Here is a 27,552-nt window from a genome sequence, read left to right as displayed (position 1 = left end):
CGGGTTGCCTCTGGGAGCCCTGGTGAGTTCCGGCTTTAGTCGCCCGCTCCGAGGCAGAAGCGAGGCTGCTGCTGCTGCGGAGAAACCAGAGGAGCGTCGAGGAGAGAAAGAACTGAGGCTCGCCCGCTTCGGCCATTCAAGGGGCGCCTGCAAGGGGGATGCGAGCGCGTCCACGGCGGCCCTCCAGTGGGCGGGTCTGGCCGGCCTCCAGCCGAGGGAGCGAGCGAGCCGGCAAGCCGTGAGAGGTATGTAGCCGCCGGAGCGAGCGCCACCTGTTCCCCCGCTGGCCGAGCTTCCCTACCCGCCGGGAGGAGCAGGCCCTGCTGGACGGGGCGGGCGGCGCTGCTCTTGCCCGGCGTGTTGCAGCGGTCATCGGAAGAGGAGGAGGAGCAGCGGCCGGGCTTCGCTTGTTGCGGCTGCAGCTGCTTCTGAACGGCGCGAGCGAGAAGGTGGAGGGCGATGCTCCTGTGGCGGCGACGGGGCGGACGGCCAACATGGAGCGATTGGCGGCAGCTCTGGGCCGCCTGGCGTGGAGCTCCGGCCCGCCGCTGCCGCTCGACCTTATCGTGGCCAAATGCCGCCTGCCCGCCCTCGTGCGCCCCGGCCCGGGTGGGTCTCTCGCTGGCTCGCTCGCTGCCTTTTCGGGGGTGCGGTGGGGAGGCGAAGGGGGCTGTCTGGTTTCTTTCGGTTGGGGATTGTTGCCGTGGCTGGAGAGAGATTTCCGGGTGTGTGTGTGTGTGTGGGGGGGGGTTATTTATGTTGTCAGCAGGGTGGAGGGTGAGAGGCGCTGTCGGTAAAATCGGGAGGGAACCGGGGAAGCAAGTGGCCGTGGGAAACGGGTGGTGGTGTTGGTGGAGGAGGAGGAGGAGGAGGGACGTTAAACAAAAACTTTGCCGAGTAGCGTTAGGTTCTTTATTCCCGTGAAGCTGATCCAGAGGGCAGCGCGATCCCAATGCAGATTCTCCGGCGCGAGCCTCGTGGAAATGAAGGGACGGCTCTTGTACAGCTGCCGCGTACAGTATTTCGACGGCGGGGCTGGTGCAGACTAACAGCCCGCGGGTTTGCGGCGAATCTCCCCAGGCATCCCGCCTCTTCTGTCTCGTTCGGGCATTGCGAGCGCAGTCCCGGTTCCTCCCTCCCGAACGGGGAGTCCCGGGATCCCTGTCTGGGACTCCTGTTATCGATGAAGCGGGCTTTGCATGGACAATGTGGCGTGCCCATCTGGCGCGCGGGGAAGGCGTGGGGGGGGGGGCAGAGGAAGCCTGGTACCAGGAAACCGCTGAGCGGTTAATTTACTTCTAACTGGACTCTGTTTTTTGTTTTAGCGGCCGGTTCTTCCCCCTCCCTTCCCGTAGGGTTCATAGGTGATCTTTTGTACTGATGCAAAAATGCGCTGCAGGATCGGAGGGATGGTTTTATGGCAATTTTGCCCTCTCTCTTGCCCCACTTTTGTTCCCTCTGATTGCGAGGAAGGATTGCTTGCAGATCCCTGGGGAGGGAGAGAAGGGAGGGAGGGAGGGAGGGAAGGGTAGGGGGTGGCTGGCTGCCCGGCTTCGGGTTTTGTACAGCGTGAGAAGAATAGGGAGTTTGGGTATGAACGATGTTTTGAATACTAATGAAGAGGGAAGCCTGCTTCCGTCCCCTCTCCCCCCCCATTTTTCTTGTGAATGGATTGGGGGGCAGGGCAGGTCTACGTATACAATAGCCCCCTCCCCGCATGACTCGGTTATCTGTATCAACCCATTTCAAACTCCTCAGTTGTATGAAAAGCCTAAGGAAGCGGCCCTGGGTTGTCAACCCTCTCCCCCCCCCGCCCCCCAATACCAAGAGGAAATGGAAAGCCGGCTGGTCTGTTCCTGGAGGTTTGCTGCTGTTGCTCCGGGAATACAACCAAGTGCATTGGCTTAACCACTGTAGCCACCAAATGTTTAGACTAGGTGGACCCTTTAGCTGATCCAGGAAAGCTCTTACATTTATGATGAGTGTGCAGTGGATTTATGGAACCTATTTAAGGAGATCAACTGAAGACCAATATACAGAACTTGACTAGCTTTGATCTTGGTTAGGCTGCGTTTCCCCGTAGTTTGCTGTTTGGTGTGCTGATTCCCAGTATTGTGCTAATCCAGACAGTGATCTAAATAACCACCTTGTAAGAACCCAGCAAAAAGGTCCTTTGAGGAAGGCTTAAAAATGGTTTCTCTACTTTGAGATAGTTGTTCCACCTTAAAATGTTTGATAAAGCAGGAGGAAATATTCAAACTCTGCGATTGGAGCACACTACCAGAATAAGTTATTCAAAGGTGCTGTAGACTGCTTTTCCCATCTAGAGCTGGTTAACTCCATTAAAGGTAAAGATTTATACAAGCCAGGGAGCTTCTCACATTCCCTAAGGACTTGATGCCTTGAGGATATATGAAAAAAGAATACCCAGTGCTGTGTTTTTTTTCTTCTCATCACCAGGCAGAGTGATACTTCAGGTGACATGGCCAAACTTGGAGCTGGAGTATTTAGCCCCAGAGCAACTTTTTAGTGGGCCTCTTTCAAGTTAGATATACAAAGGTGATGGAGAAACAGCTCTGGGGGATAGTATGGTTAATGGACACCTGTTGGTTTTTACTTCAATTTCCATCAACCTCAAATTGGCATGAGTAATGACAAGGATTCTCGGAGATGTAATCCCAGAACGGCTTGAGGAGACCAGGTTTCTTACTACTACTGTACTGTTTTAATACTTATTGTAGGGGAAAAAAAGGTGCTAGTTTATGGTGACAAAGCACGAGAAGGAATCTAGAATCACCTTTTCCAATTAACAATTTTTATTAGACATACATTTTGTAGGAGGATGCGTGTTATTTCATCAGATGTGTAGAGTGGCTGGACTGATACTGGATTTATATTGGGATGACAAGTGGGAAAGGGAGGAGAAGACAGGTTGATTATGTAGATCTGATTATATATGAGATAGATTATAAGTATCTTTAAATCCTACATTAGTAAAGTCACTGTATGCAAGACAGAGTGGCTCTGGGGATTTGGCCCCCCAAATCCACATTATATTTCATCTTTGACTCTAGATGGGGTGGCACTTCCTCAGACTGAGCTGGTGTGCAGCTGTGACTGTGAAGGGGGTAGGCTTTGCACAGATTTGTCTAGTGTGCTAATTACACCCTTTCTGGAACCAGGAGGCCTTGCTCACAGTCACACATGCCTTGGTCACTTCCCCTTTGGATTACAGCAATGCACTCTGTGTGCAGCTGCCCTCAAAGACTACCCAGAAACTTCAAGTGGTCCAGAACTCAGCAGGGCATACTGTGTTGCATGGCTCTAGGTTTACCCATGTAACACCTTTGTTCCATGAGCTGCACTGATTTCCAGGTGTTTTTTTTTCAAAGTACAATTCAAGGTACTGGTCATCACTTTTAAAGCCCTATGCGGCATAAGGCTGGGTTATCTGAGAGACAACCCTTCTCCCCGTTTCCTAAGGACATTTATCTGCCCTAACAGGTTAGATAGCATGGACATGCTCCTTGTCCCTTTCTTTAAACATTGCAATTTTGGAAGAATGCCCTTTCTGTGGCAGCTACTGCCCTGTGGAACACTCTTCCCCTTGAAAACTAGCAGCCTCTACGCTCCTACCCTCCCAGTAAAGTACTGAAGACCTGGTTTGTCCCTCAGTTGCTGGGATAAGATGAGGTGACTGCATGTTGGAACCAGGGTTTTGTTGTCATGCATTTGGTTTAAATACTTTTAATATGGTTTTATGGTTTATTGTAATTTACAGTCAAGTTTAAGATGGGCATCTGTATAAATGTTTCAAACAAATAAGTAAAATCTGATGAAGTGAGGAGCAGCTTGTGAAAGCTTATTCCTCTTAATATAATTTGTTGGTTGGAAAAGATTTGAAAGACTTCCTCTGGGGTTAACTTAGAATCTCAAGAATGATGTATTTACTATAAGTTACCTCTTTTTCATTATATGCACTTTGGGGATGGAGGGGTAAGATAGCTCAGCTCCAAGGTTGTTAGGGAAAACCTTTCAGTTTATTGGCCTCCCTTCCCTTGTCCAGCTGCCAGATTTTCAGGCTCCATCCTTGTGTGATTTGCATCTAAAGACTGGCTAAGGTGCCTTTTGTTTGAGAGCTTTGTCATTCCATTCCATTTCTCCCCAGCCCTACCACCCGCCTATTGCTGGCTCTGAGCTCCAGCTTTGTTGAATGTGAAGAAAGAATTAGTGTAAATCTGTTGGGAGAAACTGGTGCTAGAATCCAAGTGGGCCAAGGAGGAAAGGAGATTTCAGAATAGGATACTTTTTAAGTATCTGAAAAAAAATAACCTAAATAAATGTCTGACTATGACACAAATGTCTTTCCCTCATCTTTTTTCCCCCTTATTATCCTATATAATGAGTGCAAAATACCCCTTTCAATGCATTATGGTGTTTTTAAGTTTCTTAGTGACAAGACACATAGAAAGAAAAGGAAAAGGAAAGTATGTTCCCCCTGTTACAAGGACTTTGGTATATACAGTTTAGGGATTATGGGAACTGAAATACAGCCCATGGAGATGGAGCGGTAGCATTTGAAAACAATCGATGAAAGCATAGAGTTGATAGATAAGGTGGAGAGAGAGTTGTCCCATTAGGGACAGCAAGTATCATCCTTAGATGGGCACCATGTGATTATTTTGTGCACCTATTAAAGAAGGGCATTATATGCTATCATTTGTGCTCACCTTCTAAGGTGACACAAAACTCTCTTCTTTTCCCATGTTGTTTAACATCTATATGAAACTCCTGGTGAAGATATTGATCTGTTTATGGTAAGTTATCATGAATATGCTGTTGATATCCGGATAGATATATCTTTGCTTTGGATCAGGCAGGAGATATGAATTAGAAATGATTGGGATGACTCAGGTTGAAACTCAATTCCAGATAGGTGGAGTTCTGTTCATCCAGAAACCACCACTTTGTGGCTGGCCACTACACTGTCTGTGGATGGGGTTGTGCTCCCTCTAATGGAGCAGGTCTATGACTTGCAAGTTCTCCTGGACACATAGCTCTTGCTAGATCAGCTGATTGATTCTGTGGTCAGAGGAGTCTTTGCTCAGCTTCAGCCAATCCCCTATTTATTTATTTATTTGTATCTCACATTTATTATTTTTACAAATAACTCAAGGCGGTGAACATACTCAACACATTTTCTTCTTCTGTTTTCCACACAACAACAACTCTGTGAGATGAGTTGGGCTGAGAGAGAGTGACTGGCTCAAGATCACCCAGCCAACTTTCATGGCTAAGGCACGGTTAATTGCAGACCTGTTTAGAGTGATATTAACTTGTGTCCATATTACCTTAGACTGGATTACTCAGGGTTGCCTTTGAAGACTATGTGGATATTTAAGTGGATAGAGAATACAGCAGCTCTCAGGTAGTTAAAAGCTGCTTTAGCATTTTACACTCAAATTGCGGGTGCCTTGTTGTCTCCCAATGTGTTCTAGACTATAATTCCAGATGCTGATTTTGCCCTTCAGAGCTGTATATGCTTGAGTCCAGATTACCTACAGGACTCTCTGTTTCAAACAGACAGTAAGAACAGTATGAGAAGGCATGCTTTGGGTGTCCTGTCCAAGATATTAAGGACATGGGAACCTGGAAGAAGGTTTTCATGGTGGTGACCCTGTCCTGGAATATGTTACCCCTAGATGGCTCTCAGACTTCTATTATTTTAGTGAAACAGTTAAAACTAGGGATTCAGTTGAGGATTTGGGTCTTGAGATATCTGTGGTGGAAAGCTGTTTCCATTGTAATTTTGAAGTTTAATGATAAATGCTATATTAAAATATTGAGAGTTAATTTACTATTGATAATTGTTTAGCTTGATGTGACCCACGATATCTTGAAGGAGGCAGGAAACAACCACATGAATAAACAAGTCAAAAAATAAATGCCACACAAATAATTTATTTGCTTATTTATACTTCACATTTCTGAACTGCCCGTATCCCACAAAGTTGCTGTATAAAGGGTAAAATTAGAAGGGCAATTTGGACAGACCCCTTTCCCCAGCCTCAAATAGGAAAATGTATGCAAGTGAATATTTTATTATAATTTGTTTTGTTTTTTTAGATTTGTTTCCCTAGGCTTAACCCTAGCCTGCTGAATAAAGCCTGCATAGAGTCTTTGTTCTTTTATATGACCTTCAGCAATAGAGAGTTTAAGATCTTTATGGCAATCCGCAAATTATTTTGTTTGTTTGTTATTTACTTAATCAATTTATGTCGCTGATCTCTTGCCAAATGACTCTAGGTTGCCAGCAAGAATTAAGAGTTAACAACATCCAGAAAGAAAATGTCTATGGAGATTTTCAGTCATCCAGGTCAAAGTTATCCCAAAGATGCTTTTTTCACAAGGCAACGGGACTTTCTTGTTTTTCTCTGAAGTCGTTTTGCTTCTCATCCAAGAAGCTTCTTCAGCTCTGACTGGATGGTGGGGAATGGAAAGATTTATATTCCTTGCAGACAGCTGATCATTTGCATTCTTTTAGCAAGGAGAAAGAATGCTAAAAGAATGCAAATGACCAGCTGTCTGCAAGGAATATACATCTTTCCATTCCCCATCATCCAGTCAGAGCTGAAGAAGCTTCTTGGATGAGTAGCGAAACGTCTTCAAAGAAAAATAAGTCCAGTTGCCTCATGAGAAAGCATCTTTGGGTCCAGAAATAAAGTGGCAAAATAATAAAAATAATAAGATAAAATGTACTGTATCAGGGCTAGGCACATGACTCATACCCTTCTGAACATATTAGGCACATTATCTGGGCTACTGTTTTGAACATTGGGTATTTGAAACATTTAAAAATGTTTAGGTACAATTTTTTGAAACTCACCTATCATTCTGCAATAAGTAGTAGCAATAAAAACAATATTTTTCTCTATGTGCTGCTCGTCCCCAGGCAGCCATGACCAAGATGCCACCCCTTATCAGAAATTAGCCTTATTCCCAAAGGAAAAAACAGGTTAGATAGGATGAGGCCGAATTCTTGGGAAATGATTTTGGGGAGATCTTCCTTTGACTATAAAATTGATTTTAAATCAAGCAACCTCACTAACTTGCCATGTATAAGTTGCTGGATTTGTACAGTGCACTTAATTTGGCTACTGAATAAACATTTTTTTTTATTTTGCCCAAAATACATTGAACTATTTAAATATCCTGGATTCATACTCTTAGTTACCAAAACATACACAAACAAACCCAAACTAACTAAGCTTAGCATGTTTTATGAATATAGCCCAACTGACTTAGTAAAATATATTGTGTGGCCATAACAGTAAGTGGTATTAGTTTTCAGACTCTGACTGAAAAATAAACTAAAACAGACTAAAGCAGTGAAGGTTTATTTTAGTGCAATGTTGACTATCCCTTCTCTTGAGCTGAAGCTTAGCTGGTGCAACAAAACGATTACCAGTATAAAACAGACAATCTAGATAGTTTCATATTTTGGTGCTAAATAAATTGGCCTAAAACCAAAATGCTTACTTTATGTATAGATTAAATAAAATTGGGTTAGAAGGAAAGAAGTTTCTTTTGCATTCTTGCAAACAACAAGCTTAGCTAAAAAATACCGAAGAAACCAAAAATTAGGTTTGGCAAAGTCCTCTTTTTTAATATTCTGTATGGAATGCTTGATGATATTGAAATCTGCCAAGATGTCCAAGAGAGCCAGGATGGACTCACCACCCCTATCCCAAGCTCAGTTCAATGTATTTTGAAGAGATATATATGGTTTAGAAAAATATTAATAAGAATATCTTGGTTGTAATGGAATTACAGCCATCAAATTACAGTCATCCTTTCTACTATGAAGCCTTTTTCAGAATTGTTGACCTTTACAACATTGCCACCACATATGAAAAAAGGTTCTAACCTTGTAATTACATTTTCCTAGGAAATAGAATTATTCAGTTTAGTGATCAAGAGTGGAGTAACATAGTAAAACACTTTATGCCAATTTTCTCTAGGTAATAATATTCCAAATAAATCTGATGTTCTTCCATTAGAATTCCCAGGGTTCCATCTCAATAACTATATTCAAATTCTGCCTCCATTTAATCATACAATTCTTGTTTCATTATTATTATTTTTTTTTGGGTAAATATTATGTAAACTGTCAAAGCTGAAGAAGTGCATAAGTTCAAGCTGTTGATTGGGCCACTGAAGAGACTCAATGGAAATGGAAACCAATCAGGTTCAGAAGTGTCCACAGAGGATCTCCCTATTATCAAAAGGACAAAAGCATCATTTTGTGGGAGCACAGCCCCTTTTGAACAAAAAGGGCGGAGCTTGTGTTGCATTGCTTATTTGCTCTTTTACACTTTACTATTTATAGTACAGTGAATATGTTTTCTTGGAAAAAATAAAGAACAGATATGAAAAAGAGGCAAATCTGAAAGAGATTCATAGGGAAAAGATTAATTGTTTATGTTTATAACTTTGTTTTAGAAAGGAAAAATCAAGAGCAAAATAAAAAAAACTTTACAAAAATGGCTATTGTAATAAAAATATCTAAAATCAACCAATATACAGTATGTAAATTTATTTTATTAAAAATATTCAGTTTTCATATTTTTACATGAATGTGAAACACTGAGCATTAAATATCTTTGGTATAGTAAAAGTCAATTAACCAAAATAGAGGACAAAAGTGATTTTTTGAAAAAATAAATCTAAAGGATGGCTTTCTGAAATAAAGGACTGTCTTTTATAATAAAGAACATGTCACTGTAATTTATTGTTATTTTTATTATCTAAGTCTTGTTTTATACATTTAATACATCATGCATGGCTAAGATGAAATTTTGTCTTTGTGTATTTCTATATAACTTCCCTGTGTATTTGGATATTAAATATAATATGCTGTATAGGATGTACATTGTATCCTGGGTTATTTTGTGTATTTGGAACGCATAGGCCGTGTGCGCCCCAATGGTTGGAGGGGGAGGGGGGAGGAGGAGTCCGGAATTCTCCATTGCAGGCCCAGATTTAGCATCAGTGCAAAGGGTTTTGTTCCAAGCAGGGCTTTGGGCCTGCAGCTCTCACCACTGAGCGCAAAGGATTGTTTCTGGGGCAACCTATCTCTTTTGGCAGCATGGGCCTGCTCTTCTGATGCATTTGCCTGGGGGAAATGGAGAGGGATGAGCTCCACTCTTCGAACTGGCATCTCAGGGGTATTCTGGGCCTGAGGGAAGAGCTTTAGTAAAGTCTTCCAATTTCTCTCCTTCCTGAGATGACATTTCAAGTGACAGAATGCCATATTTAAGTGAGATGTGTATGTTAATCTGATGCATTAATTCTCTAGCATTCTGTACCTTGGTGCTTTATTTTCAGCCAATTAGGCCCAATATTTCTGGAAAAAGTAAGGTTAGGGAAGAAGGAACTTAATGAGATTGACCTGCTTAAAAGTCTTGTCAACATTGAATAACAGAATAACAGAGATTGAAGGGACCTTGGAGATCTTCTAGTCAACCCCCCCCTGCTCAAACAGGAAACCCTGTACCATTTCAGACAAATGGTTGTCCAATCTCTTCTTAAAAACTTCCAGTGTTGGACTTCCGGTGGATTTTGCGTGCGTGATGGCGGCTACTTTGTAGCCGTCCTCCTGGGTAAGTGTAAGAACCGCTATGAACAGCAGATATCAGCTGTTCAGCGGTTCAAAATCCCCCTCCCGGGCAAAGGGGGGGGGTAGAGAGTGTCTGAATAGTGGTAGAGCCTCTTTCGCACCCCCCAAGTTTTTTTTGGGGGGGTGAAAGGAGTGCTCCCACGGAGTTCAGACTTGTCTCCGCTTCCCAGCTGTTTTTGTCCTCAGGGACAAAACGAGCCGCTGCAAACACCTCCGTGCTTAAAGAGAACTGGTGAGTTTTTTTTTTTAAATGGACAGAGCTGAGTAGAGGATTTAGTTTTTGCTTTCTTTGACTTATTTGGATTTTAAGTTTTAAGATTTGTTTCTATTTTTATTCTCTCTTTTTATTTTTTTTCTTTGTTGAAAGGGAAAGTAAAATGGCGATCGGCAAACTCCTCGGTGTTTTTTTTTCTGGAAGTTAGAATGCTGACCGGCAGGCTTTTTGGTGTTTTTCTTTCTTTCCTTTCCCTTTCTCTTTTTATTTCCTTATGATTGGAATGGTTGTTTTTGGTATCTCTAAGTATTTTTTTTGGAACGGACTTTTTTTATTTAATTATTATTTTTTTTTTTCTTCTCCCTTTTTTTTTCCTTTGAACTCCCTTTTTTTTTATTGTAATGACCCTTTTTTGAAGGACTTTTTTTCTGTTTAATTTTTTGTAATTTTTAAGAAGGAGTAAAACTTTTTTTTAATTCTTTTTCTCTTCCTTTTTTTCCCTTTTTTCTTTTTATTATAATGACCTTCTTTGGAGGGAGTTATATTTTTGCTTAAGAAGGACTAAAGGTTTTTCTTTAAGATGGCTCCAAAGCGTCCAGGGATTTCTACAGTTTCTAAATCAACAGTTTCACCCTCTTCTGGGGGTCAGCTAATAACTATGAAGGACTTGCAAGACATGATGGGAGATGTTATAATTCAAATTAGGGCAGAAATGAAAAAGATTTTAGAGGAAAACAATAAGATCTTGAGACAAGATTTTGTTTTGGCTTTAGAAGGTGTTGCTTCTGTTCTTGAAAAGGTGAACTCCCATGTGGAAGAGGTAGCTGAAAAAGTGGACATAATGGAGGGGAAAATTGAAAGTATGGAAAAAGAAATGGAAAATGAGATTCTTATGCTTCAATATGGACAAATGGAATATGCCTTAAGAATTAGAGGCCTGGGAGAGTCTTTGCAAGGAGATCTGAAGGAGATGGTTGCAAAGGACTTTGCATTGATTTTGAATAAAGAAAAAGAGGGAATACTTAATGAAATTGAAAAATTATTTAGGGTTAACTCTGTGGTGGCAGCACAGAAGAATCTGCCAAGAGATGTGGTAATTTACTTTGGTAAAAGATCTTTACGCAATGAAATTGTGCAAGCCTATTATAAGAAGAGATTTCAAATTGCTTCACAAGATGTTATAATTTTTAAAGAGATCCCATCTAAAATTTTAAGAAGAAGAAAGGAGTTTGCTTTTTTAGCAAATGAACTTAAAAAGAGAAAAATTTCATTCAGATGGGATGTTCCGATTGGAATGGTGGTGAATTACCTGGGGACATGTTATAGACTTAATACTGTTTTTCAAGCAAAAGATTTTTATACTTCGGTCCTGGGGGTATGTGCATCGCCATCAATTAAGTTTAAAGCTTTGGAAGAAAAGAATGTAGAATCACAGTTTGAAGAGCCTATATTTATGAAAACTGGAGAATCTTTGTGTGAGAGGCCTCAACAAGTCCAGGTTGAGGAGCAGAAGACAACTTGTGCAGTATATAATCCCAAAGAAAAGCAGCAACAGAAGAAGGTTAAGGAAGTTTCATATTTAGTGGTTTCTGAATCTCTGGGAGATGTTAGACCTACAAAGTCTTTGGAGCAATCTTTAAGGGTGGAATTGTTGCCTGAAATGGAAACTGGGAAATCTCAGTCTGAGGGGCATCAACAAGAGAGGAAGGGCAGAGGATAACTTGTACAACTTACAATTGTAAAGATCAATACAAGGAGGAATTTAAGGAACCCTTATTGGCTTCGGAGTCGATGGGAGATTCAGGAATTTTGGAGCAGTCTCCTAAGGCAGAACTTGCAGCATTTCTTACGAGTTTGATACAAGAATGGAGAAGGGAAATGGAAGAATGGAAGAATGGAGAATGGAAAAAACTGGAATGTGAATAATTAATAATACTAATATAATTGAGATTGATAAGGATGTAGTTTTTTACGGATGGAATTAGTTATTGGTGAAGATTGAAATGTTTAATGTGTTTATTAACTTTGTTGTTTTAAGTTTTGAACCTTTAATGATAATATTGTTTAAATTTGTGTTTTGAAGGGATTATAATTTGCTTATTTTAGTGAGTGGATTCTAATGTTTTAAATTTTAAAAATTTGTGGTTTTGGAGGGAGTTTATATAGAGTGATGATTGTATTTAGATTTGTTTAGGATTTAAAAGTGTTTTTAGTTTTTAAATATTATTATTAATATTTTTAAGACAAAATAATTTGTTTAATTAAATGTGCTTAGATTTGTTTAGGACTTATAGGTTTTTTAAGTTTTTGTTTTTTTTTTTTTTCTTTTTGGATAGGAGAGAAGATTATGAAGATTGAAGGAAATATGTACTTACTTTAAGTTCTTTAAGAGTATTTAGCTTTAATGGTATAACAAAGATTTGTATGTTTATTTTTTCGTTTTAGGATAAAGAAAGAGGGAGAAATTAGATTTTATATTATAGATATAGATATTCAAAGAAAGTAATGTTTAAATTTGTGTTTTTGGAGGGAGCTTATATAGAATGATGATTGTATTTAAATTTGTTTAGGTTTTAAAAGTGTTTTAAGTTTTTTTTTTTTTTTAATTAAGCCTGTACTCAGCTCTGGGAAGTCCAGGGGAGGGTTTGGGAGCTTGGGAAGGGGGGGGGGTGAGGTAGGGGGGGTATGGGAAGGGGATTTGTTTTTGTAAAATGTAAAAATTTTCAATAAAAAAAAAAAAAAAAAAAAAAAAAAAAAAAAAAAACTTCCAGTGTTGAAGTTGTTGGAGTGTGCATTTCTACGGGTTTAAAGATGATGACACTTAAGACTCTCTGTTGCATTGCTACATTGCCAGTAATGATTTAAGGAAGGCTTTGCAGATATTGGCAGGATGGAGAATTTGACTGATCTGAATAGCCAGGTGCCTACAGGTCATATTATAATTGGACCTTTATGCAGAAGGGCTCTGTGCCTGACTTTTGGAAAGTAAGGGTACTCAACTGGGGATTTACCCCATTAATATGAGAATATGTGGGAACAGGCTTTCATTTTAGTTGAACTTCTGATGCCATTTTTCATCTTGCAGCAGCTTCTAGGACAGCTCCCAGAATTCTGATTAAAGTAGTCTGACTAAAGTCTTCTCTCCTTTGTTGTCATTACAATAAATCTGGATCGGTGCACAACATCTAAAAAATAATTTGGTGAATGCATAGCAATCTCACACCTCTTCTCATTTCTGTCACAGGGGAGTATGTAGAGGGGGTCAGTGACCAAGATGTGCTTCTTATCCACTCCTGTCGTCAGTGGACTACAGTGACGGCCCACAGCTTGGAGGAAGGACATTATGTCATTGGCCCCAAGATTGACATCCCCCTCCAATATCCAGGTAACAAAATGGTGAGAATTCAATGAAGCGCATACTTGAAAAGAAATAGTGGAAAAGAGTTAGACAGCAAACTCTTAGATTTTTGTACAGATACTCTGATAGCTGTCCTAACTTCTTGAATGTCTCTGCTTAGGGTTAGTTTCTTTTTTTACTTTCCTTCTGATCAGTAGTGATGTACCTTTTCTGAAACCTAGATGCATCGATCACATTGTCTGGGATGATAAACTATAAAGGGAAAAAGATAGATCCTTGCCTCACAAGCTTATAAAATGAAGTTGGGAGAAATGGATAAGAGAAGATCTGGATTTCTTTTTATGGATCTGTGCCTAAAAGAAATAGAGTTTTAGGATATAGATTAGTAGATATCCCTGCACTGTTGAGTAAGCAAAGTATCAGCCAGGAAAGTTCAAAAAAATATAGGAACACTTCTGATCAATCCAATGGCTTTATATTATTTTCAGATTAGAGGGATTGCTTATTGTTTGTCCTCCAAGGTAAAATGGCATGATGAAACTGTTATCTTATTTTGATAAATGTATAAGGAGGTTAGGATACTTTTTAGTGGTGCTTAGCAGCTTAAAAAAAAGATACCTTTTTTGTCTTTTTTTTCTACACATTCCAGTTCCTCTCATGGTTTTGTTGCATATAGATTTTTCATCAGATAGGATCTCATGAGCTTCCCATTCCAACTCTTATGGTTTTTTATTTATGGAATCCTTGGTGGCCTCTAGCTTAGTTGTTTTCTTGCAGATGTTTGGCTACCTGGCTAGGTAACAACTTCAGTGTTTTTAAATCTTTCTTCTAATGGGGGAAAATAATAAGCAGCTTTATAAGATCTCCTTCTAGTAGAATATAACAAGATCTTCTCTTTCTGATTGATTGTGGTGAGATCTTTTAGGTAAATATGCACACAGCAAGATTTACACCCAGTGTGAGCTATTGTTGACAAAGGAGCTACATAACGTGTTGACTAAAATAGAATAGCTTAATAAACTCTACACTGTCATCTTCTATCAGTATTTCCTGACAGGGTTTCAGAGGATGAAATAATTTCCTGATATTAGAGAGTGAAAAGAGCAGATGCAGTTTGTAAAGCAAACGGAGAAGGATCAGCTATGTGGTATTAGCCATATCTCAGGCTAGACTTTTCATAATAAATAGATCAGCAAAAATCAGGACTTCTAATCAGGGGGGAAAACTCAAAATATTAAATTTGTTGCAAATTGTTCTAGTGAGTAGATGGGTGAATGATATTTTTCTGTTTTCTATAAACATTGTAATGGGAATGGAGATCTATATTGTATATACTAGGTTTACACTTAATTTCATTGTGTGTTACACAGTGACAATAAAGATATTCTATTCTATTACACCATTAGACTGAGAGCTCCAAAATCTGCCAATCCATTCTGTTGCCTCCCCTTTTGTTTTTTACTCAGAAAGAAAAAGGGAGTCTCCCAGCTTCATTTGGAAAATCTTGTTTTTTCTAAAGGGCTTTAGTGGGCCTGGTTTGTTTTCATTTATGGCCTTATTTTTGCCAGTTTTTTCCTTGTCTAATTTCTACCATGCTCAGCCTCTCAATCTGTACTGCATGTGAGGAATCTGTGACCCTCCAAATGTTGAACTATAGCTCCCAACTCCTCTAGCCAATGGTTGGACTTTAAATTAATAGTATCAAGTATCCTCACTCTTAGTCTAGGTTTAGTTGCAAACATTCTTGGGCATTGTGGTCCTGGACTTGCTAATGCTTCTCCATCTTGCCTGCATTCTAAGGTAGAAAGAGAGTACCAGTGACCTGCCTTAGAAAATATGGTGAAGGCGAATGTTAAATGAAAACAGAGCATGGTTTGCAGGAGGTTGGTGCCTCCAGATCAGAGAAGGGAAAGGGAGTTGCTGGCACCATGTGAGAGCACTGGGGAGGTGCTGAACAGATGGTACAGTAGGAAGGAGTGACTGGAGTCATGAATTAACAGAACTGACATCATCTCTGGCCCTTAATGAGACTCTTAAGTGCCTCCCATCTTTGGTAATGATGTGCAAGTATGAATAAATAATAAGAGGCAAGCGGACAGGAACAGTTAATTGCTGCTCCTTGGGGAAACAGATGGGACAGGAAAAGAAGAGTAAGTGTGTTAACCTGTTTGTTGGCCCCATTCATAAAAAAACCCAGAGCAGATGGCTCCAGTTTCAGCTTGCAAGCAAAGCAAAATGTACACTTCATTCCATTGTGAAACGGTTGCTTTTGATAAGTGTAAGTGGGCAACTGCATGCAGGGAAAATATTAGCTTGCCAGAATGGTTGGTTGCTGTTAAGAATGGTAGAAATGAGAAAGATCAGGCTTCCCAACTGACTTGAGAAATTCAAATCTTGTTGAAATGAACAGGAGTTGCTTCAAAATTTAATTCCTTCTGGTGATGGAGACATGATGAAAGTAGCCTGTGCTATTTAGGAGAAAAGAGACGCCACTAAGACTTTTCATATGAGAGATTGTATTTTGTCTAGGCCAGTGTTTCTCAACCTTGACAATTTTAAGGCAAGTGGACTTCAACTCCCAGAATTCCACAGCCAGCAATGCTGGCTGTGGAATTCTGGGAGTTGAAATCCACATGCCTTAAAATTGTCAAGGTTGAGAAACACTGGTCTAGGCAACAGTGTGTATACCTAAACCATTCTTCTTGGGCTGCCTTGGAAAATCAATTCATTTCATCTCTACTGAAATGAATTAGGATATCTCAGAGCTATTTTTGCTCAGAATGGGTTTAAATATCACACAGAGGTTTCAGTTAATATGACTAAGCACTCTGAGGTCTGAGTCTGCTTTTGGCAACAGCAAAACACCCCTGAAAGCATTTATTGGCTTTTGAATGTGCTAAAAATTGAATTTTTCAATTGTGCTCTTTTCCTGACAATTTAGGAGTAGGAAAGTTTATTTCTGCTTCTATCTTTATCTGCTCAACTAGCTTGCGAGTTAATTTAGGATAGCACATGGAAAATGGCTAACGGTCACCTAGTGATAGGTGGATTGGGATTTGACCCCTGATATCCTTGGAGTCTAGTCTAACACCATTCTGATCTCATTTAATCTGTTTCTATAGTGTTTGAAACCAGAATGTTTAAACTGTACTGACAAAATATCCTCTGCAATCTTTTACTTTATGCTGATGAATGAAATTGAGATTCCCAGATAAACCAAATATTTTAAACTGGGGGATGAAGAGAAGAGGATGGCAATATTTCAGATTAAGTATGAGAGTTAAGTGTTCCCTGAATGACTGAAAAGAGTGCCTTCAAAAAAAGCCAAGATCTGTTCATCATCTCAGAAGATGGGACATGTAGTAATGGGTTTATATTATAGTATGACAGATTATGATTGAATATTTGGAAACATTTCCTAACAGTTGAGGGTCTTTTGATAGTGAGCAAACTATCTAGAGAGGACAAACAGAAAGACTGTGTTCTTGTAAAGAGCAAGAGTTTGGACACAGTGACCTGAACATAAACTCCCAACATTGTCATTCCAAGTGATGTGAAATAAATGTATGAAGCCTGTGGCCTTTCAGAAAGAACACACGATAGAGACAATAACTTGTGGCATTTCTATAAATGTTCAAATGCTTCATACACATCATTTCAATAATTGCATCTTATAAGATACATATTCAATGTATTTTGAACTGTCTTATTATTGCAAAGTGGGTAAGTACATGGATGTCCTCAGGGGAATCAAGAGGAAGCAAATTATGAAAAATCATATCTTGTATCAAATGTTAGGATTCAAATACACAATGATGGCAGTTGTGTGATGATGTTGTGATGCTTGTCATCATTTTGGCGTCATCATGATTTGCTACAGACACTACTAGGTATGTGGACTCATTGTGCCAGTCTGCCAGTGAAGCTCATAGTAGTCATGAGATCTGAACTGACAAAATCTTAACTCATGCTAGTTCCATCAGTGTGTGAATTTCAGAGAAAAAGTTGAGGTTTCAGTAAAAGGGACCAGACCGAATAAGAATGCTGTTTCCTAGTTCCTTATTTCACAGAATTACAGAATCGAGCTAATGAATTAGGCTTAGTAAAACCATGATGCTTCCATGTCCATTCACTCCATCATAAACTGCTAAATTGCTCATCACCCTTTAGTTTCAAGACTCATCCTAAGTAAGAATTATCACAAAATTCCCAGTCAGGCATTCCTTCTTCACCTGTGTCTGCGTCCTTTGCTATTTATGCACTGAGGAAGACATTTTGAAAAGGAGAAATTCTCTGTGCGGCTTGTGATTTTGAACTATATGCAATCAGAGTTGCAAAATCACAAGAGCTATGTTCAGGAAATAAAACAGATCCCCCTCTCCTAAATTCTTCCTTTCAACAGCTAAAACGGGAGTAGGCCTGAGCATGCATGGCTCCTTTTTTTTTTTTATAACTGGAATAATACGGAAGAATGCTCAGGAAAGGCCAGTGTATTCCCTGCAGTTGAAATCCTTAAGTTTGTATGTGTGGTGAATTTTTAAAAGACCATTACTAATAAGAACTTGGCAGCTTTAATTCTACAGTGCATTTTCTGGCAAAATATTCTAACCTCATATCTCTCCTGTTCTAGCAATTTGTTCTGATAAAAGACATCAAGAAGTCATCTCCCTCTGCGCCAATAATACAAACACACACACACACACACACACAGAGAGAGAGAGAGAGAGAGAGAGAGAATTTAAAAGATTATATTGTTATACTGTTATGTCTGTAACTCAGAGAGCAAGAGTGTAAAGAAGCAGAGATGCCATGGATATTCATCTCTATCCATTGTATGCCTTTGTTACTCTTCCAGCTGGTGCATTGATGCCCCCAGCCCAGCCCACAATTGCTTGTTCCCATATTGCCTTTTCCTTGGGAAAAAAGAAAGAGGCCCATGGCTGATAATAGAGCTGGGGACAGACCTGACACCCTGCCTCTTTCTCACTTGCCCTCATCACCAGCAGCTCTGTCATTGACTTCTACTCCCTTCTACTCCAATTTGATATTTCCATCTGTTTGGCATCCTTGTTTGCTGGGTACAGAGAAGTTGCTGGGCAAACTATGGCAACTGAATTCTGGGCAGAAATTAAGACAGCAATACCATTTGCTGGTATTGGGATCTGTTGCTGCTGAAAGATAACTAAGGAGTTACAGGCAGCTCTGAGCTCCTTCAGAAAGAATAGGAATGCAACACAATATAATAAAATGGAGATTATAGAGGATAACCCAGATAAAAGACAAGGTTTTCAGCAAAAGGCATAACAGACTAAGGATTCCCTTTATTAATGAATTACATGTACAGCTGGCAAATATTTTGTGGTCTGAAGACCAGCCTTCCCTTATACCAGGCCAGTGCTTCATCCAGTCACAGATTCTTGCTATCACAAGGGCTCACATGTCTTCATCTCATTTGATTCACACTGCCACAAGTCCGGATGCCAATATTCATTTTTCACAAGAATGCACTTTGATGTATAAACAGGAAAGTTTTATTCCTAATTCTAGGCTGTGATTAGCTTATGACTTGGAAAAAGAAGAAATGTGTTCTATGTATATTTAGATACAATTGTGTTCTTGATACATAGATCTTTTTCAGGTTGGACTTTTTTTTTCTGAATGGAGAATGTGCCTGGCTCTGGAGAGACTTAGCTGTTGATGATGGCTTAGAAACATAACAAATGTGATGGGGAGAAAATGATAGAGGTTTATAAAATTATAAGTGCACAGTACATCAATACAATATTTTTCTCATCTTTTCTTATTTATATTGGAATATAGATTTGAGATCTAAGGGACTGGTTTGGACAAAACTCAGCAGCACTTTTTCATGTGGCTGCTGATAAAAACAGGATCACCAACATGATCACCAACGTCCGATAACGGATATGGCACAACAAGAAGAAGATAGATTTGAGACATTTTTACACAGTACAGTTAATGTATGGAATGTATGGGACCTAATAGTGGGCAGGAACAAAGAGGGCTCTAAAAGAAGATTGGTTAGGTTCCTGAAGGAAAAGTAAATAATTTATTCTTTGTGACGGTGGCTACATGGAATTCTAGGTTCAGAATTACTCTGCTTCCTACATTCTAATTGACAGAGAGCAAAATGGGAGAAAACTATTAATTATTTTGATGATTATTTGTGTGCTTCTAAAGCTATCTGGTTAGCTGTGCCTGGAAATAGGATGCTATCTAAATAGACCCTTTGTCAGAACCAGCTACTCGGAGCTCCTATATTTATTTGGTGTCTAACTCCATCATTTTTCTTTCATCTTTTTTTTAAATTAAAAACAAAAAACAAAAATGGAGAACTATATGAGAACAAATATGCCAATGATTGCTAGCCATAGTATATTAAAACAGGCTCGGCACTAAGCACAAAAATACCTCTGATCATAAGATGTTGCAGGAAAAAAAAGTTCATTAAATCCCATTTGTAAGCTTCCCTAATGTTTCTAGTTGGCCACTACTGGAAATATTAATTAGTTAGGCATAGCAGTAGGTCTTCCAGAATCTTCCCTTCTCATTCTCTGCCAGCCTCTTGATTCAGCTGCCTATCTGGCTTCAACAGAGAAAATAATAACTCAGCAAACCCATCTACTAACTAAACTAGCATGTTTTGGGTTCCAATCCTGCAGGGAAATTTAAGCTGCTGGATCAGGACAGGGATGTCCGGGAGCCTGTGCAGTACTTCAACAGTGTGGAGGAGGTGGCGAGCATCTTTCCAGACCGTGTGTTCGTCATGGAGGCCATCACCTTCAGCGTAAAGGTTTGTTGTACTTTAGCATATGCCAGCTGTCTAAAGAATAGATGGGAAATGGGGTAGGAATGCTCTTTCCACTCAGGTCAACCTCCCTCTATTCGGAGTTGATATCTAATTTCTTGACAGTAGTTTTGTTCTGCTTGGTTAATAAAGAGCTAAGCAATAGCAAAGCAAATTAAAAGAGTTTTTGCAAGCTCAGATTCAATCACGTCTGGTTAACCAAAATGTGATTTGCAATAGTTGACTATTTCATATCTGATAGGCTGTATAACATTTTTGAAGGATCAGGTTTTTTTAATGCAATAACCATTGCTAAAATGAGAAATTAGATAGCTGAGATTTGAGGAGTTGAAAGCAGAATATAGCCTCGCTTTCTAGTGTAAATTGGCCTCAAAGTTCAGAATGATGCTTTAACTTTTGGGCTTTCCCCAAAAAGACAACTGGTTAGCCACTTGGAGAGAGATGGATCATTGAACTGGCTGGATCTCTTTTGTATTTTTGACTATCTTAATGGTCTTTTTAACATGAGTTTAGGGATTTTCTCTGAATGAATAGAAATATTAATGTATCTTCTCTAATTTTATCAATTGCATTTTAAACCTGGGGTGGAGATAAGATTTGGAAAATCAAGGAGCACAGTAGAGTATTTGCATTCCTTCATTGCCTCGGGGTTTCTAGTTCAATCTGGATCTCTGGATCTCCAATTTTAAGGTCATGAATTATCTCTAGGAATAAATAGAAACACCTTTCCTACCACAAAGCTAAACACACTCTAGGAAGAAAGTATAATGCACTTTACTGAAAACCACAACAATAATATCTAATAGGATCAAATGCATTCTATGTTTAGACAGGGCTTGGTTTTCAGAAACAGTAAAGGATGAAAAAGTAAGTATGTACAAAGCAGAACATTTCAAAAAGTGTCACTTCCTCTAGGGCAGGGTTGTCAAACCTCTGGCCCCTGGGCCGGTTGCATCATATGGAAGCCATGCCCATCCCAGCTCCGGCAATGCAAAAAAAGTCATCATGTGACGCGGTGAGTTTGACACCTGTGCTCTAGGACTACAATCCTAATCACATATAGGGATAATTCCCATTGAACAGAGTGGGATTTTCTTCTGGGAAATTATATATAGAGCACTGTACCAAATCTTTAAAAAAATAGCATCTTAGAACTTCATTTGCCTAATGAAATGAAAAATAGTTTCTGTACTCTGTAAAACAGAGAAACACAGGATTATTTCCTTTTCAAGTGGTGACGGCTTTGATCTTAAAGCCAGTTCAATTATCTATTTTGTGATACATGTCTTAAAAGACAAATGTCTTTTAAGTAACCCAACTTAGATAATTTACTGGAATTTGACTTCTCTCACCCCAAACCCATGCAATCTGACATCTCTCTCAGTTGGCCGTTCAGGTATCCATCTCTTAAACCAGTGGTTCTCAACCTGTGGGTCGGGACCCCATTTGAGGTCGAATGACCATTTCACGGGGGTCGCCAAACAACGCAGTCCGCCATTTTTCCCCCCTTTCCTTAGCTGTGCTACTCCCTTTTATTTTATTGGCTTTTGAAAGCCAATAGAATAGACTCTCTTGAATAGAGTCTAATTCTATTGGCTTTCAAAAGCCAATAGGAATTGTCCAGGCTGTCTCTGCCCTGCTGAGCCCGCCAAAAGTCCCATTCTGCAAACGGTGCTGCACCAGTTGAATAGTCCTCGACTTACGACCAATTGAGTAGTCCTCAACTTACAACCAGTTGGGGGTCGCGGCATTAAAAAGGTTGAGAACCACTGTCTTAAACTTTTCTCTAATCTTTTGTGTCAAAGAGATTCCTATTCTGTTTTTCCTTTTTGATCAAATGGATACAATTCAAGAGCCTCTGAGTGGAATGAAGTCCATCAGCCCCAAATGATGGCCTATGGTACAATACTTCTTTCTTCCATATACAGCATACACAATCACAGAAATCTATCCTTTAGCTTTTTCTTCATGGCTCACATGATGGCAGCGTTCAGCAGTAGCAGTAGCAGCAGTATCACAGAACCCCTCTTTCTGCGATACAAAGCCCCCTCTTTCCTCACCCTCCATGTTGTAGAATTCTCCTTGTTAAGCCTTTTATCTATCCATTTTCCCTCGCCAATTGGCTTCTTCCAGGTTGTGTCCGGTGAGTTCAGTGAAGACAGCGAAGTATACAATTTCACGCTGCATGCAGGAGATGAATTAACACTTATGGGCCAGGCAGAGATTCTGTGCGCAAAAGCTGCGAAAGAAAAGTCACGTTTGAACACACTGCTGAGGAAGTTGGGCAAAGCAGGTGTCCCTGGCACTGGTGGTGGGAATGGTGGTAGTGGCAACAGCAGCAGCAGCAACAACACTGGGGGTGGCAGCGGCAAACAGTTGAAGGGCAAAATGCCTTGCTTGATCTGTATGAACCATCGAACCAACGAAAGCCTCAGCTTGCCTTTCCAGTGCAAAGGGCGCTTCAGCACTCGCTCACCACTGGAACTGCAAATGCAGGAGGGGGAGCATACAATTCGCAGTATCATCGAGAAGGTGCGACTGCCTGTCAATGTGATTGTGCCCAGCCGGCCACCTCGAAACCCCTATGATCTGCATGCCATCCGGGAGGGCCACTGTTACAAGTTGGTGAGCATCGTCTCCAAGACAGTGGTCTTATGCTGCATTCTCCGCAAGGATGCGGTGGCACCCTTCCACTTCCTCCTGCTCACAGATATGCCCCGTTTTCTGCTGCCGGAGGGGATGTTGCGTGTAGGCGGAGACCCCCAACTGGAGAAGTTGTTACGAGAAACTGCTGCTCTCTGCCAGGAATGCTTTGATCCCAATGAATATTCCAAGGCTGTGCGGGAGGCCAAGCCAGACTTCTCAGAAGAGTGTGCCAGCCCCCGCCATATACGACTCTGTCTGCAGGGCTATAGCCGTGATGAATTGGCCCAATCCTTTCAGCGCCTCTCACTTTGCTTGTATGCTGCCTCTGAGAGTAGTTGCCAGGACCCAGCTCAAGGAGGGAGGACCCAGCGATTGCTTCTCCCCTCTCACCAAGAGCCCTCTAGCCTTATTTCTGATACTTTGGATTCTGAGCGTGAATACACGACACCTGATTGGGTGGAACCCACATTCCGGACTCAAGAGCTCCCGTATGAAGAATTGTGGACTAATCAAAACTCAGAGAATTATTCTGAATCTAGCAACACTGTTCCTGGACTGGAGAATGCCAATAAAGGCCAACGGGATCTTATCTCTTTTGGGGGTTCACCTTGCCATCGAGGCCTGCTGCAGGAAGACCTTAACGCAGATGCTCCTCCCCCAGTTCCACCCAAATCTGAAGCGGTAAGAGATTCAGGTAGTAGACAGTTTGATGGAAAATAGAAACTGCAGCCAGGGCAAGCCACTCAAAAATGAATATGTATTTTATTGTTTAACTTGAATTAACCGTCAAAGAAAGTTGTTGTCATCCAGGGAAGGGAATATCACTTATTCAGACAAATTCTGCTTGCAGGGATGTAGATGGATAATCTTTCCATACTGAGGATTATTAGAAAATGAACTAAAATATATCATTATAAATCCTTTATAAAAATCCATAATGCAACCACATTTGGAATATTGCTAACAGTTTTTGTCACTGCACTCTTTTGAAAGTTTGAGCACTTCCTCTATAATGAAAATGTACAATAATAAGTGCATTTTAATGGAGAGAATGGTGCATACAAACATGAAAAGTGAAGATTGGGAAAAGCTTTTCCCACGGCCATAAACGTAGAACCTTGAGGTCATTTAGTACAACTGAACTGTGGAAAATTCAGGATTGAACAATGTTTCTTATACTGTTTTACTGTCCTGCATAGTTTAACTGTAAAATTACCTAAGCTATTTGTTAGATATATAACTTGGCTTTCGTCAGTGGCATACCTAGTACAGGTAGTCCTCAACTTACAACAGTTCATTTAGTGACTGTTCGAAGTTACAACAGCACTGAAAAAAGTGACGTACAACCATTTTTCACACTTATGACCATTGTAACATTCCCATGGTCTCGTGATTTATATGCAGATGCTTGACAACTGACTCACCTTTATGACGGTTGTAGTGTCCCGGCGTCATGTGATCACCTTTTGCAACTTTCTGAAAAGCAAAGTCAATGGGAAAGCCCAATTCACTTAACAACTGTACTAATTTAACAACTGTAGTGATTCAGTTAACAAACGTGGCAAGAGTCATGAAATGGGGCAAAATTCACTTAACAAATTTCTCACTTAGCAACATAAATTTTGGGCTCAGTTGTGGTTGTATGTTGAGGACCACTTGTATTTCCTTTTCTAATTATTTTCCCCTACAGGAACCATTCTGTGACATGGGCTGAGAGTGACTGAGACTGTCCCAAAGTCATTCAATGAACTTTTACAGCTGATGGTGGATTTATACCTGGGTCTCCTTGGACCGAGTCCACCTCCTTAATCACTTTGCATATTATTACAAGCCAGTCTTGAAGACTAATTGCTATTCTGCAAGCACAGCTGTAACTTCAGATGGACAGAATATAGAACTCCCCAGGAATATGCAGAAATCCAGTGTGGGACAAAAGTTGAAATTTTGATCATTTTTTATTTTTTCATTATACCACAGTAATTATTTTTCAATAGATTTTTAGAAAGCAGAAGGAATAACCTCAAGTGATATTGGTCCAATTAGCTTCCAAGGAATGAACCTATGCAATATATTAGACGTTGCCTTTGAATCAGTGATCTCTCAATAGATTATAATGGTTTTCCACTGGAATGGTAGTGATTTCAAAAGGTTAAACAGACTATAAAGATATAGAAAGCCAATAGCATTGACCACTAGTTGTGATCTTTGGTCTTTTACCCAAGTTGATTACTGGAATATTTGAAATTTCCTAAGTCTTTGAATGCTCATGTGTGTTACTCAGGAGAATTATATAGAGGCAGAGGGACAATGGGACTAATTTAAGTACAATGGGACTTTTGCTATCCATATTTCCTTGAAAGACATTTGGGTTAATGTTGATGATTCTGTAATAAAGGAACAACAAATGGGATCTGCTCTAAAATATTCTAATATAGAATGCATTTTTCCAGCTCTGCCATTTTTTGGGGAGACCTCATTTCATTTAATCTCCCCATATTTATTAATTCCCCATCTTCTCTAGTAATTAATCAGTGTTCCATAGCTACTGAAGCTGCTAGGCATCAATATTGGTTTGGCTTTATTTTTTCCTGGTTCTTTATAATCTTTCATTGTTATGGTTTTCCCCATGACTGCTTATATCTTATTGTTGTATGCAGAGGGTGATATTTTGGATACATAATGTACATAAATGAGTTATAATATGTGTACAGTTTATTTTATATGAATGTTTATGGCATGCAAAGAAATTAGTTGTTGCTACTAAAAATGAAACAGTCATATCAGATGCATTTTCCTTCGGTAATACATTCTTCTCAGAAATGCAGTTTCTTTTCAGATCATTAGGTCTTTATTATGGAACTTCCTTGTTCATTGGCAGTTCAGTGTTTTTTTTTTAAATAATGTGCAACTTTGGCTTTAAAATGCCCATCTGGTTCAGCCCTCCATTTAGTATAAGGAAATTTTGTTTATATGTTTATTGAGTTAACTAAAATTTGAATTATTTTGCTCTATTTTTGTGTTGAGGTGTGTTTGGAAAAGATATTGAACCCTAACTTATTGTCCATATTCTGTTCTCTTATGAGAGAATATGAGGATCTTTGAGTGGAAAAGAGAGAGAGAATGTGATGTACTGATCAATCTGTTGATTGCTAGTTTTTAAAAACATTACTGATCCTAGAGAGGTAGGAAAATACAGTACACTTTGAGCTTGGTTATTTTCTTGCCAGATGTGTTAATATCAGTATGAGGGAGAGTGGGTTTTTTGGCTGTTTGTATATAGTAGCTTGCCCTGCCAATTAATGGTCATGTAGCTTCTTCCTCAATGGTTATTTGATTAGGATATCATTTCTTCTCTGTCTCAGTTGGTCCCGCTTTCTGACACCATGCCAGTACAGGTGCAGCCACTGTCCCTTGAGCTTCTAGACCAGTGGTTCTTAACCTGGGCAATATTGCCCCCCCCCCGGGCCGATTTCATTTTTCAGGGGGGGCGATGGAGCAAAAAGGGGCGACAGGGGGGTAAAGGACTGAAAAGGGGGCGATATGGGGGCGATGGAGCGAGAAGTTTTGAGGACACTTTTGAGACTTTTTCGTACAGTGAATCGCTGTATATCTGATGGAGGGGGGAGCGCGTCTTTCGAAACATCGCATGCTGAGTGGCTCTGTAAAACATTTTGTATTGTACTTTTTAAGCGTGCACTCCAGTTTGATATTATATTTTCTTTGTGTCTTTTTAATCCTTTTTACAGTGTGCGTGACTATATATACTTTCCTCGAATCTTAATTTAGTTTCAGAGTTTTGTCTTGAAATTCTTAGTTCCTGAATTGCGGTTTGTTCTTATGCCCTTTTTATATTTCTTTTTGCATCTTAAATTTCACTTGTAACTCAATCATTAAATGTTACTGTTTTTCTTTTCGGGCATTTCACTTTCTTGCAATTGAATTTTGTTTTCAGTGGTCACTACATTTAAGTGTCTTGAATAAATAAGATAATAATGAAATACATGTATCATGAAGTTTGGGAATAAAGTGATGGGTGGCACCAAAATTTTTTCACACAGTTGGGATATGGGAAAAAGACTGGAAATAAATTATTTGCATCGATATGTCCTGATGACAATTTTAAAGAAAACAAAAAAAGTGTTTGGATAAATTGAAGAATTATTTCCTATGTTGTGATTGAGAGGTTATGTTGGGGGAGGGGGGCGATGACAACTTCCTCATTGGGTCAAGGGGGCGATTCGTTCAAAAAGGTTAAGAACCACTGTTCTAGACTATCTAATGTCTCTGTCATTGGATGAGATGCATCTGCCTATATCAAACTGATGTCCAAAGTGACAGAACTTGGAGACCACAAAAACAAAAAAAGACAAATACTGCTAAAGACAGCTGAAATATACATGGGAACAATATCATAAACAAGTAGAAAAGAATTTGACAAAGTGTTGAGTAACTGTAAATAATAAATTACTGTTAATAATAAAACGTCTCTATTAGTAATACCTTGCTTTCTCTTTTTCTCCTTTTTGTGATCTAAGTTCATCTTTGAATAACTCAATACCATGGTGAACTTTCTTTTGTCTCTTGCCTTTCTTATCTTTAGCATGGGAGACTTCCACAATAGATTAGAGATTCTTAGTCATGGGATATAGAATACAGCATAGAATCCTAGACTGATGGCCAACAGACAAATCTTCCCTGGGTCTCTCTCAAGTCTTCTGTATAGCATTGATCCTAGCTTTGGTTCTGGACTTAACAGGTTAAGACTCCACCCATAAATGTTCAACCTCATTGCCTGTATGTGTTGGACTATAGATGAGTCCCATGCG

General features: G+C 39.8%; 1 protein-coding gene across 3 annotated transcripts in view; it reads left to right on the top strand.

Moving 5' to 3' along the window:
• The window catches only part of GAREM2 (GRB2 associated regulator of MAPK1 subtype 2), a 34,346-nt gene continuing 6,794 nt past the window's right edge, over positions 1-27,552 (top strand). Inside the window, exons 1-4 of one of the 3 annotated variants that reach the window (XM_039346052.1) lie at positions 1-609; positions 13,138-13,278; positions 19,935-20,065; positions 22,214-23,407. In XM_039346052.1, coding sequence (XP_039201986.1) covers positions 495-609; positions 13,138-13,278; positions 19,935-20,065; positions 22,214-23,407 — 1,581 coding nt within the window. In that variant the 5' untranslated portion in view covers positions 1-494. Of the gene's footprint in view, positions 610-13,137; positions 13,290-19,934; positions 20,066-20,995; positions 21,096-22,213; positions 23,408-27,552 lie in introns of those variants that run through there. The other 2 variants (XM_039346054.1, XM_039346053.1) reach the window with 2 other exon arrangements.

The sequence above is a fragment of the Crotalus tigris genome, unplaced genomic scaffold, assembly GCF_016545835.1.
Source record: "Crotalus tigris isolate CLP2741 ecotype Arizona unplaced genomic scaffold, ASM1654583v1 scf7180000017987.690289119674:8195010, whole genome shotgun sequence".
Lineage (NCBI taxonomy): Eukaryota > Metazoa > Chordata > Lepidosauria > Squamata > Viperidae > Crotalus > Crotalus tigris.
The sequence above is the reverse complement of the archived record's forward strand: the minus strand, read 5'-3'. Positions and strand labels throughout refer to the sequence as shown.